Source organism: Oncorhynchus nerka, linkage group LG20, assembly GCF_034236695.1.
Source record: "Oncorhynchus nerka isolate Pitt River linkage group LG20, Oner_Uvic_2.0, whole genome shotgun sequence".
NCBI lineage: Eukaryota > Metazoa > Chordata > Actinopteri > Salmoniformes > Salmonidae > Oncorhynchus > Oncorhynchus nerka.
The window spans coordinates 86,898,029-86,911,370 of NC_088415.1; the positions used below are offsets into that span (position 1 = coordinate 86,898,029).

Genomic DNA, 13,342 nt, shown 5'->3' on the forward strand with positions numbered 1-13,342 from the left:
AAAAGCCTTGTGGCGAAAACCCTCGCCATAAAGCAGTACAGTTGTGCGTCATTGTAGTTTTCCTGACTTTCCCGAATTTGCCTACAAATACTTTCTTGCAAGTCTACGTTGCGTCTGCGTAAATCATCAGAACTCTGGGTAGAATAGGAAAAGAGGGAGAAAACAACTAAAGTAGATTCATTAATTGTTTTGGAATGTGCGTTATAAGGATACAACAATGAGGTAGGTAGCTTAGTGTTTTTCCTCACTGTTGTACTGTTAAGTGGCCTAGTCTATTGTAGGCCGAGGTTTGTAACCCATTTTCATTAGGCTACTTTAAAAGTCACTAACGCCGTTAAAGTACAGTTTAATCAAGTTTACTTTTTGCTGATGCCATAGCCTAATAGGCCCAATCAAATTAATTTTGCATATGCATGCGCGCAACATGTTGTCGTCGATTATTATCATGGAGGGTGTTGTGATTGGAATGTCGTGGTTTACAATGTATGCGCTTGACAAATAGTCCATCTTTTTAAAAAGCCTATTCTGTGAAATAGTTTCTTAGTGCCCAAGCCTAGTCTGTAAAATATGGCTCCTACAATCGACCCCTAGCTCCTGCACCCTAAACACTGAAGGTCTGTGATCTGTGTGGATTAGCAATATGGCGAAAATCCCCCCTGATTTATTACAGAGGGCAAGGTAGACCTATTTCCATATTGTTTATGTCTTATCTAATCATCTCACATCTCCACAAGTGCATAGGGAGTATGGGCTAGGGGTTGATTTGGGAATCAGTATATATGTCCATTGTTGTCTTTCTCCTGAGTGCAGAGTCCTTCTCCGTGGCTGCAAAGGCCTTCGGCGGTCCTATCTCGTTGCTCCCATACTACTCCTTCTCTTGGTCGGTGCTGCCTTGACTGCCCTCCTCCCTTCCATCGAGGACCGGGGCCATGTCGGGGCCATGGGAGCCCTTCGCCATAGAGCCACCGCCGGCAGCAATGCCAACGCCATTCCCGGGCGCCACACGGAAGAGGAGGACGCCACCGCATTTACCATAGTCATACAGACGTATAACCGCACCGACGTCCTGCTGAAACTGCTCAACCATTACCAGGCGGTGCCACACCTGCGGCGGGTCATCATCGTGTGGAACAACATTGGGGAGCGGACCCCCCAAGAGCTCTGGGACACCCTGGGGCCCCATCCCATCCCCGTGGTGTTCAAAGAGCAGAGCGTCAACCGCATGCGCAACCGCCTGCAACCATTTGCTGAGATCGATACCGACGGTGAGGTGTGTGTGTGTGTGTGTGTGTGTGTGTGTGTAGGTGAGGTGAGTGAGTGGGTCAGACAGAGATGGCATTAAGGTGGCTTTCCAAAGTGTCTACCTCACTTAGCCGTTCAACCGAAGATAGATACTGACTGTGAGGTGTTGAGTGTGAAAGAGACACAGACAGACCAGTGGAGGCTGCTTAGGGGAGGACCACTAATAATAATGACATCAAACACATTGAGGACGTGGTTTCCATGTGGTTGATACCATTCCATTGACTCCATTCCAGCCATTATTATGGCTGTCCTTTCCTTCAGCAGCCTCCACTGAGACACAGACTGACACACACTCTCCTTGTCTCCTTTCCTCGTCTCCTTTCCTTGTCTCCTTTACTCAGCTACGTCGCAAAATTGGCCAGTCGAGTATACAGGCACTTCAACGCTGTGTATTGGAAGTATTTCATCATTTAATGGTAATACTCTGTGTTCAACTTCTCTCCTCAGCTGTGTTGATGCTGGATGATGACACGTTGGTCAGCGTTCCAGATATCAGTTTTGCCTTCTCTGTGTGGAAGGTATGTACTTCCAACAATACTCATTGAAATCAAATGTTATTAGTCACGTGCCGAATACAACCTTCCAGTGAAATGTTTACTTACAAGCCCCTAACCAACAATGCATTTAAAAAAAAAATATGAATAGAAATAAAAGTAACAAGTAATTTAAAGAGAAACCGTAAAAACAATAGCGTAACTATATACAGTGGGGTACCGGTGCAGAGTCAATGTGCGGGGGCACCGATTAGTTGAGGTAATTGACGTAATATGTAAATGTAGAGTTATTAAAGTGAATATGCATAGATAATAACAGAGAGTAGCAGTGGTGTAAAAGGGGGGGGGGGGGCAATGCAAATAGTCTGGGTAGCCATTTGACTAAATGTTCAGGAGTCTTATGGCTTGGGGGTAGAAGCTTTTTAGAAGCCTCTTGGACCTAGACTTGGCGCTCTGGTACCGCTTACCATGCGATAGCAGAGAGAACAGTCTATGACTAGGGTGGCTGGAGTCTTTGACATTTTTTAGGCCATCCTCTGACACCGCCTGGTAAAGAGGTCCTGGATGGCAGGAAGCTTGGCCCCTGTGATGTACTGGGCTGTACGCACTACCCTCTGTAGTGCCTTGTGGTCGGAGGCCGAGCAGTTGCCATACCAGGCAGTGATGCAACCAGTCTGGATGCTCTCGATCACGCAGCTGTAGAACCTTTGGAGGATCTGAGGACCCAAATCTTTTCAGACTCCTGAGGGGAATAGGTTTTGTCGTGCTCTCTACTACATAATAGCTTATACTGTATTACTATTGGAATGTTCCTCAATGTTGTCCCCTACTCTCATCCTCCAACAGCAATTCCCAGATCAGATAGTTGGATTTGTCCCCCGTAAACACGTTACCACGGTGACAGGGGTCTACAGCTACGGCAGCTTTGAACTCCAGGACCCAGAGATGGGAGGAGGTGACAGGTACAGTGTCTTCAAAGTATTCACACCCCTTGACTTTTTCCACATGTTCTTGTGTTGCAGCTTGAATTTAAAATGTATTAAATTGAGATTTTGTGTCACTGCCCTACACACAATAGCCCATATTGTCAAAATGGAATTATGTTTTTAGACATTTTTACTAATTAATTAAGGAAAAGCTGACATATTTTGCATCAATAAGTATTGAACCCCTTTGTTATGGCAAGCCTAAATAAGTTCAGGAGTAAAAATGTGACTCACTCTGTGTTCAATAATAGTGTTTAACATAATTTTGAATGACTACCTCACCTCTGTACCCCACACATACAATTATCTGTAAGGTTCCTCAGTCGAGCAGTGAATTTCAAACACAGATTTAACCACAAAGATCCTGCCTTGCAAAGAATGGCACCTACCTATTGATATAAAAAGCAGACATTGAATATCCCTTTTGAGCATGGTGAAGTTCTTAATTACACTTTGGATGGTGTACCAATACACCCAGTCAGTACAAATATACAGGTGTCCTTCCTGACTCAGTTGCCGGAGAGGAAATAAACCACTCAGGGATTTCCCCATGAGACCAGTGGTGAATTTTAAAACCGTTAGAGTTTAATAGCTGTGGTAGGGGAAAACTGAGGATGGATAAACATTGTGGTTACTCCACAATACTAACCTAAATGACCGAAGGAAACCTGTACAGAATACAAATATTCCAAAACATGCATCCTGTTTGCAATAAGGCACTAAAGTAAAACTGCAAAAAATGTGGAAAAGAAATGAACTTTTTGTCCTGAATACAAAGTGTTTTGTTGGGGCAAATCCAGCACAACACATCACTGAGTACCACTCCATATTTGCAAGCATGGTGGTGGCTGCATCATGTTATGGGTATGCTTGTCATCGGCAAGGACTACGGAGTTGTTTTATGATAAAAAGAAACAGAATAGATCTAAGCACAGGTAAAATCCTAGAGGAAAACCTGGTTCAGTCTTCTTTCCACCAGAAACTGGGAGACAAATTCACCTTTTGGTAAGGACCATAACCTAAAACACAAGGCCAAATATACACTGGAGTTGCTTACCAAGACTACATTAAATGTTCCTGAGTGGCCAACTGTAGTTAAAGTTTTGATTGAAATCTACTTGAAAGTCTATGGCAAGACTTAAACGGTTGTCTAGCAATGATCAACAATCAATTTGAAAGAGCTTGAAGAATTTTGAAAAGAATAATGGGCAAATATTGCACAATTCAGGTGTGCAAAGTTCTTAGACTTATCCAGAAATAAGCACAGTTGTTATCACTGCCAAAGGTGATTCAGGGGTGTGAATACTTTTTTCAATAAATTAGCAAAAATGTCTAAAAACATATTTTCACTTTGTCATTATGGGGTATTGGGTGTAGATGGGTGAGAGAGAGAGAACATCTATGTAATCCATGTTGAATTCAGGCTGTAACACACTAAATCTGGGTCAAGGGGTGTGAATACTTTCTGAAGACACTATAACTGCATAACTATAACTATAGAAATTTGCCATATCGAGACACTGAAGGCCTAGATGTAGACGTTGTTGCTCTAAATCATGTTCATCTGTGTCTTGCGCCCTGATGCATTTTTTTTTTAAACAATCTGAATGTGGGCCCTGCTTTCCAAACTGCTGCAGGTACTCCATGGTCCTGATCGGCGCCGCCTTCTTCCACAACCGCTACCTGCAGCTCTTCCAGGAGCAGCCGCCCGAAGTGCACGCCCTGGTGGATGACACGCAGAACTGCGACGACATCGCCGTGAACTTCGTCGTGGCAGCGGAGCTACGGCGAGGTTCTGGGGCCATAAAAAGTAGACCCTCTGGCATCTTTGTGAAGCCCGTGGATATGCGCAATCTGGAGAGGGACGCCAGCAGCGGGTACCTAGGCATGTGGCACCGTCCCGAACACCTGCTCCAGCGCTCCTACTGCCTGAACCGGCTGGCACAGATCTACGGCGCAATGCCCCTGAGGTACTCTAACATGATGCTGTGTCAGTTTGGCTTCCCAAGCTATGCCAACCACAAGGGCAGGGGCTGACTGGCACAGGGAGGCACGGACTGGCATTGACAGGTGTCGAACACAGCAGGCATTCAGGTAGGTCAATGTACAGGTGTTGGGATGTGATAGGGCAAGGGGATGAGGATTTGATCAGTGTTTTGGGTGAGGAAACAGAGTAGATTGCATGCCAAGGTTAATGGAATAGAATAGCGGGGTTAATACTGAAGTTAGTATTGTAAAGCTGAATTGAAGTATGCAGGATTGTGTAACACAAAGCGTTAAGAGGAGTAACACTTACTGTAAAATGTGAGGATTTTGCCTGGGTAATTGTTCGGTTTTTGGGATACCCTAAAGTAAGGTTCTCATTCCGTTGTCTTTTTGTAGGAGAGCGAAGGGATCCCTTATTATGACCTCATCGGGACTAGATCTCTGAGACGGTGACCTCCAGGACCAAACACTGACAACATGGCAGATGGTCCAACAAGCGGGGCCTTACTAAAGATGGACTCTGTACGCTAATCCTGTTCTTGACAATCTGACAGACAAGATATCAGTATTAAACCAGAGGACTTTTGCTGTTGCCAAAATCATAGGATATTACGTGGCTGTAGATAGATAGACTTTAGGTAGTGCAATGGCTTGTACTGCCAGCTGATGTCAGCATTGCAAAATGCACATTGTACTGTAACTGTTCAAAAGTCCAATTGTACTTTTGCCTTACTTTGTGTCAGTACTTGCACTCCCATGACAGACTTAACTTGTCAGGTATTCAGATGTGGATTTGATAAATTATTAAATGTGATGAGAGACACATACACAGGTGCTCCTCATACAATCACAAGACGACTGAGAATATTCCTTTGATTCTGAGATGCATAGCATTGGAAGGTCAAGTGAACATTTTTTATTTTTTTAATCTACTGGTTTAAACATTATTATGACGTCATGACTAGAATAATGGATGCTTTCTGCTCTTGCTGGGCTCAAACTTTGCAGTGTTAAACGGTACTTACTGGAATTATGTGAATGTTACGCTGCCTTTGTTCTGGTGAGAACTGGTGCTGTTTCTGGCGATCGCCTCCCTGACATGACTGTTTCAGGGTGAATATCTACAGGACTTGTAAGCAAGTATCCTCTCTCTTTTACCATTTCTGTTGCATTAAAGAGCCTTAATGCATTGAAAAAAGGCTGTCCCTTCAAACTGTTTGTCCTTCGATCAGATTTCATATTATCTCCCTTAAAATGGTTTGTCTGCCAAAATAATCTACTATATTGTGCATCTCAAACTGAAAAACAATGTTTCTTTTCTACATGACATGTAGACCACTGGAACATTTATTCTCTCATTGATTTGTTTTTGTTGTTTTGTTTGTGATTTTGGCTTTGTTTGCATATGCTGTTGGTAGAGCTTTGTTGCAAATCATTTGTTGCACAGCATACTAAGCCCAAACAATTAAAGGTTTTAATATGCATTTTGTATTTATTTTTTTATGTTATAAAATAAAAGGGTTTATGTCAGCATATGGACTATTATGTTAGACAACCGGCCGGTTGTCTATCTGAACATTCTCTTACATTGCACTCCTTTTGAACAGGCTATGATTCTGATTAGATAGATTACTGACCATTTCAAATCCCACCGTACCTTCTCCACTATGCAATCTGGTTTCAGAGCTGATCATGGGTGCACCTCAGCCACGCTCAAGGTTCTAAACGACATCATAACCGCCATCGATAAAAGACAATACTGTGCAGCCGTATTCATCGACCTGGCCAAGGCTTTCGACTCTGTCAATCACCGCATTCTTATTGGCAGACTCGACAGCCTTGGTTTCTCAAATGATTGCCTCGACTGGTTTACCAACTACTTCTCTGATAGAGTTCAGTGTGTCAAATCGGAGGTCCTGTTGTCCGGACCTCTGACAGTCTCTATGGGTGTACCACAGGGTTAAATTCTCGGGCCGACTCTCTTTTCTGTATACATCAATGATGTTGCTCTTGCTGCTGGTGATTCTCTGATCCACCTCTACGCAGACGACACCATTCTGTATACTTCTGGCCCCTCCTTGGACACTGTGTTATAGCTAACCTCCAGACAAGCTTCAATGCCATTACAACTCTCCTTCCATGGCCTCCAACTGCTCTTAAACGCAAGTAAAACTAAATGCATGCTATTCAATCGATCACGGCTCGCCCGTCCAGCATCACTACTATGGACGGCTCTGACTTCGAATACGTGGACAACAACAAATACCTAGGTGTCTGGTTAGACTGTAAACTCTCCTTCCAGACTCACATTAAGCATCTCCAACCATCTCTCCAGCACCAGCTGTCAGAGCAGCTTACAGATCACTGCACCTGTACATAGCTCATCTGTAAACAGCCCATCTATCTACCTACCTCATCCCCATACTGGTATTTATTTATTTTGCTCCTTTGCACCCCAGTATCTCTACCTGCACATTCATCTTCTGCCGATCTACCATTCCAGTGTTTAATTGCTATATTGTAATTACTTCGCCACCAAGGCCTATTTATTTCCTTATCTTACCTCATTTACACTCACTGTATATAGACGTTTTGTTTTCTTTTGTTCTACTGTATTATTGACTGTATGTTTTGTTTATTCCATGCGTAACTCTGTGTTGTTGTATGTGTCGAATTGCTACGCTTTATCTTGGCCAGGTCGCAGTTGCAAATGAGAACTTGTTCTCAACTAGCCTACCTGGTTAAATAAAGGTGAAATAAATCTAGTTTGTTGTTGATGTGGACACCAAGGAATTTGTAGCTCTCCTCTCAACCTGCTCCACTACAGCCCTGTCGATGAGAATGGGGATGTGCTCGGTGCTTCTTTTCCTGTAGTCCACAGTCATCTCCTTAGTCTTGGTTATGTTGAGGGATAGGTTGTTATTCTGGCACCACCCGGTCAGGTCTCTGACCTCCTCCCTATAGGCTGTCTCGTCGTTGTCGGTGATCAGGCCTACCACTGTTGTGTCGTCAGCAAACTTAATGATGGTGTTGGAGTCGTGCCTGGCCATGCAGTTGTGGGTGAACAGGGAGTACAGACTGAGCATGCACCCCTGGGGAGCTCCAGTGTTGAGGATCAGCGTGGCAGATGTGTTGCTACCTACCCTCACCACCTGGGGGCGGCCCGTCAGGAAGTCCAGGATCCAGTTGCAGAGGGAGGTGTTTAGTCCCAGGTTCCTTAGCTTGGTGATGAGTTTTGAGGATACTATTGTGTTGAACGCTGAGCTGTCGTCAATGAACAGTATTCTCACATAGGTGTTATTTTTGTCCAGGTGGGAAAGGGCAGTGTGGAGTGCAATAGAGATTGCGTCATCTGTGGATCTGTTTGGGCGGTATGCAAATTGGAGTGGGTCTAGGGTTTCTGGGATAATGGTGTTGATGTGAGCCATGACCAGCCTTTCAAAGCACTTCATGGCTACGAATGTGAGTGCTTCGGGTCTGTAGTCATTTAGGCAGGTTGCCTTTGTGTTCTTGGGCACAGTGACTATGGTGGTTTGTTTGAAGCATGTGGGTATTACAGATACTATCAGGGACATGTTGAACATGTCAGTGAAGACACCTGCCAGTTGGTCAGCACATGCCCGGAGCACACGTCCTGGTAATCCATCTGGCCCCATAGCCTTGTGTATGTTGACCTGTTTAAAGGTCTTACTCACGTCGGCTACGGAGAGCGTGATCACACAGTCGTCCGGAACAGCTGATGCTCTCGTGCATGCCTCAGTGTTGCTTGCCTCGAAGCGAACATAGAAGTGATTTAGCTCGTCTGGTAGGCTCGTGTCACTGGGCAGCTTGCGGCAACTCGCGGCTGTGCTTCCCTTTGTAGATGATGCGCTGTCAGCCACTGACTTGTCACTCGCCACCATTCACCGCTGTCATCAATTGGACTAATGCTAGCGACAAGATCTGACTGAGCTCAATTGTCATGAAACACATATACAGCGATGAGTTTCTCTGTTTCACACACACTCATAACGAGGAGCGCCCACAATGTGTGTGGAAGTGCTTAGTAATGAATCTCGCAAAACGAACAAATTTAATAAAACAACACGTCCTGACCAAACAACCCACAGCATGATGGTAAACCCAGGAAGTTCTTTCAGAACAGGGCAGAATGTTTCAGGAAACAGTGCCTTGACAGTGGAAAAAGAAATCCGCTAGCAAAACATTGTTGTCATTATATAACAGGTGATGATCAGCAGAAATAAGGGAGTACTAACTCTCATAGTAGATGTGAGTTTCTCTTTCAAACAATCCCCTGGCTTTGTACACAGCTAATAGCTAACGTTAGTCAAAGCAAGCAAGCTACTGATAGTGCAACCCTAAGTAACTACAGATGAAGGTGAGCAATGATCAGGCCCACTGTACATTTTACTGTAGAAATGATTGTTGAAAACTAGTCTCGATTGGAACTGTTGCTGTTAAAATACAATAATAATTGTTATTCTGAACTGGAATAAACTGATTGAAGCAAGGTGCTTTTTGAGGTAAACCCACATAGTTCTGGGTTGTTCATCTGCAGCAGGAAGCGGTCTCCTGCCTGACTGAGAACCCACTCACACAGTTCTGGGTTGTTCATCTACAACAGGAAGCGGTCTCCTGCCTGACTGAGAACCCACTCACACAGTTCTGGGTTGTTCATCTACAACAGGAAGCGGTCTCCTGCCTGACTGAGAACCCACTCACATAGTTCTGGGTTGTTCATCTACAACAGGAAGCGGTCTCCTGCCTGACTGAGAACACACTCACATAGTTCTGGGTTGTTCATCTACAACAGGAAGCGGTCTCCTGCCTGACTGAGAACCCACTCACATAGTTCTGGGTTGTTCATCTACAACAGGAAGTGGTCTCCTGCCTGACTGAGAACCCACTCACACAGTTCTGGGTTGTTCATCTGCAACAGGAAGCAGTCTCCTGCCTGACTGAGAAAGCAGTAGATGTTCTGGTCCAGTTTGGCACCACATACCTATGCGAGTCGGGGTTCTCAACTCTGACATACTTCAAAAACAAGTACAGAAACAGTTTCAAGGCTGAGCATCACCTCAGTGTTACACTGTTAAAACAGAGACCAGAATAGACATGTTGCTGTTAAAATACAATGCATATTTTTTCTATTCTGAACTGGAATAAATGGATTGATCACTTCACACAGATATAGACCAGAAAAGGACAGCATGTGTGTTCTGTTATTCATCTGTGTGATGTGATCAATCAGCAACAGTTCCAACCCATACAGATATGTAAGTGTTTTAATGGGGGAAAATAACATTCACAGATATTTATATGGATATTTAATTTCATTATTTGTTTTTGTCTATATTACATTTGTTTTAGGCATAAGGGCAATGAAATGTACCGATATGTATGTATAGTTGCATATTTTCCTAAGCTTGGGTCCCAGGAAAACACAGAATTTCTCATTTGGGTCCCAGGAAAACACAGAATTTCTCATTTGAGTCCCAGGAAAACACAGAATTTCTCATTGGGGTCCCAGGATGAAAAAGTTGAAGAACACCTGGTCTAATGGATCCAAGGCTGAATAATCAAACAAAATGCTGGTTCCGTTTTGTTTTCTCTTTGCCCCATACTTCAACACATTCTGGAAATTCCCAGGCCTAAATTCATCATTTTAGTTCAGACCTTTTAAGATTGTAATCATCATTTCATCTCTGGGTTGAGGCACATCTGAGGAAATTGAAACATATAACAAACCCCACTCCCTGGAACTTCCAATAGACCAGGGTCATTGGGGCACACATGGAAAAACATGTTGTAATGGAAAACTAAAATGAGCATTTCATATTAGACAAGTCCAACTAGCCCCTTCCTGTTCTAGTCTGTTTTTTTTATTGATTGGTGCATAATGAAAACGAACCAACCAACTTCAGAATCCATCTTTGCATTACTGTTGCACAATGCAGCCCGTATCGTCCCTCATGTTACCTAGGTTTGATACCATTTGGTTGCTAACAGTAGGGGGCCGCTTAGAAAAACAACTTTTTATGTTATCTTTGTCGCCCATATTGCACGGTTTACAAAAGAGTGTGTGTATTGGCAGGGAAGTTGTCATTTTCAAGGGGAACTTACAAAAAGGAAGAGACACAATGTGCCTGTAATAGACTAGATTAGACTACCTCTCTCTCCAGTTGGTTTATGACCCGTTTGAATTCTATCCAGTAGAGGAAGGAAGTTCTAAACCACTGTATGAAGTTACTTGTGTATTGAAAGATTTAATCATAATATCAGAACGACAATGTGATGAACATCGCAGTTTTGACCCCAAAAATAAATGTTCCTCTCACGAAAGACACGGGTTAGGTTTTGCAAATGATAATTTTTTATCTAAACTGATGCCTCTACACATGTATTATACACAATCACCCTAACACACAAACATCCTGACACACAGATCTACAGGTCACCGCAAAGACATGTGATTACTTCTGACGGGAGGACATACCTTATTAACTGTGAAGAGGGGCTAACCAACACTTGTTCATCACTGGAGATGGTAAACAAACAAACCCCTTCACAGACTGCACAGTGCTTCTTAGATGAGAACTCAGCAAATACAAAAAGGGCATTACTTAGCTGTTTCCTTAAAAAAAAAAAACTGTCATTGTCACCTTTTAACCTGTTTGTGCCCTGAGAAGACGTGCGTAAGAACATCCCATGACTCAACGTGTGTCAAAGTATTTGGACATTAGGCATCTGGTCTAAGGCTGTAGGTGGAAATATGTCTCTACTTTGATCCGTATATGTGACCTATGACCCGAGGATGGCGATGAGGTCAACCTGACTATTAATCTCTAGACCCGGACGAGAAGTGTTACTGATAGTGGGATGCATGGTGTCCCCCGCTACATCATCATTACCCACAACATTTTCCCTACTACACTGAGCAACAATATAAACACAATATGTATAGTGTTGGTTTTATGAGCTGAAATAAAAGATCCCAGAAATGTTCCATACACACAAAAAGCTTCTCAAATGTTGTGCACAAATTTGTTTACCTCCCTGTTAGTGAGCATTTGTCCTTTACCAAGATAATCCATCCACCTTACAGGTGTGGCATATCAAGAAGCTCATTAAACAGCATGATCATTACACAGGTGCACCTTGTGTTGGAGACAAAGGCCACTCTAAAATGGTCCGTTTTGTCACGAAACACAATGCCACAGATGTCTCAAGTTTTGAGGGAGTGTGAAATTGGCATGCTGACTGCAGGGATGTCCACCAGAGCTGTTGGCAGATAATTCAATGTTAATCTCTACCATAAGCCGCCTCCAATGTCATTTTAGAGAATATGGCAGTACGTCCAACCGACCTCAAAAACGCAGACCACATGTAACCACACCAGCCCAGGACCTCCTCAACCACAGACCACATGTAACCACACCGGCCCAGGACCTCCTCAACCACAGACCACATGTAACCACACCAGCCCAGGACCTCCTCAACCACAGACCACATGTAACCACACCAGCCCAGGACCTCCTCAACCACAGACCACATGTAACCACACCAGCCCAGGACCTCCTCAACCACAGACCACATGTAACCACACCAGCCCAGGACCTCCTCAACCACAGACCACATGTAACCTCACCGGCCCAGGACCTCCTCAACCACAGACCACATGTAACCACACCAGCCCAGGACCTCCTCAACCACAGACCACATGTAACCACACCGGCCCAGGACCTCCTCAACCACAGACCACATGTAACCACACCGGCCCAGGACCTCCTCAACCACAGACCACATGTAACCACACCGGCCCAGGACCTTCACATCTGACTTCTTCACCTGTGGGATCATCTGAGTCCAGCCACCCGGACAGTTGATGAAACTGAGGAGTATTTCTGTCTGTAATAAAGCCCTTTTGTGGAGAAAAACTCATTCTGACTGGCTGGTCCTGGCTCCTCAGTGGTTGGGCCTATGCCCTACCAGGCCCATCCATGAGTGTGCCCCTGCCCATTCATGTGAAATCCATAGATTAGGGCCTAATTTATTTGTCAATTTAATGACTAACTCAAAAATATAACAGAAGCATCTAATGTATACTGAACAAAAAGAAAACGCAATCATTTCGATTTCACTGTTTGTCCCCCTAAGATTTCCTCAGTTTTGTGTGTGTCTTTTCACAGATTTGGCTGAAAGCTTTTAAAGGGGAAGACAACCAGAGATCATTTGGGACTGGTGTCTGTAAGCACAATGAACTCCAAACTCCTCCTCCCATTGACTGAGCCCTTGGGACAAATATGGTATTGTACTTATGTTTTTTTTTTCTCAACAAACACAGTCTCAAATGGAAGATTAGTCTCACACTTCCCAGAAGAGTATGTGGAACATGGGTGTTTGTTTCTGAGATGGTTTCCTTGATACGGAGTGTTATATCCTCAGTCAAGTCTATTTGGTCTTTGTGTGTTTTGGAGGTATGCCTGTTGTTTCCTTGTTTCTTCCGCCCCCTCCAACTCTTACCTAAACCCTGTATCACCGTGTGTGTCTGTTCAAACAGGAGGCAGGGTA

General features: G+C 44.0%; 1 protein-coding gene across 2 annotated transcripts; it reads left to right on the forward strand.

Moving 5' to 3' along the window:
* The first annotated feature begins 64 nt into the window (after positions 1 to 64).
* Positions 65 to 6,301, forward strand: extl2 (exostosin-like glycosyltransferase 2). Of its 2 annotated transcripts, none has more exons than XM_065005932.1 (6): positions 65 to 222; positions 811 to 1,265; positions 1,753 to 1,823; positions 2,646 to 2,761; positions 4,423 to 4,755; positions 5,168 to 6,301. In XM_065005932.1, exons 1-6 carry the CDS (start codon positions 218 to 220, stop codon positions 5,214 to 5,216), a joined length of 1,029 nt encoding a protein of 342 aa, XP_064862004.1. In that variant the 5' UTR covers positions 65 to 217; the 3' UTR covers positions 5,217 to 6,301. The 2 variants fall into 2 exon arrangements, with proteins under 2 accessions (XP_064862004.1, XP_029480092.1); XM_029624232.2 differs by having other exon boundaries at positions 69 to 222; positions 4,423 to 4,879.
* Positions 6,302 to 13,342: the final 7,041 nt, after the last annotated feature.

What these genes read in the sequence shown, in the direction of transcription:
- extl2 (XM_029624232.2), top strand. An exon ending in TGCTGAGATCGATACCGACG is followed by an intron (nt 1,266 to 1,752) that starts GTGAGGTGTGTG and finishes TTCTCTCCTCAG; the next exon opens with CTGTGTTGATGCTGGATGAT. An exon ending in TTGCCTTCTCTGTGTGGAAG is followed by an intron (nt 1,824 to 2,645) that starts GTATGTACTTCC and finishes ATCCTCCAACAG; the next exon opens with CAATTCCCAGATCAGATAGT.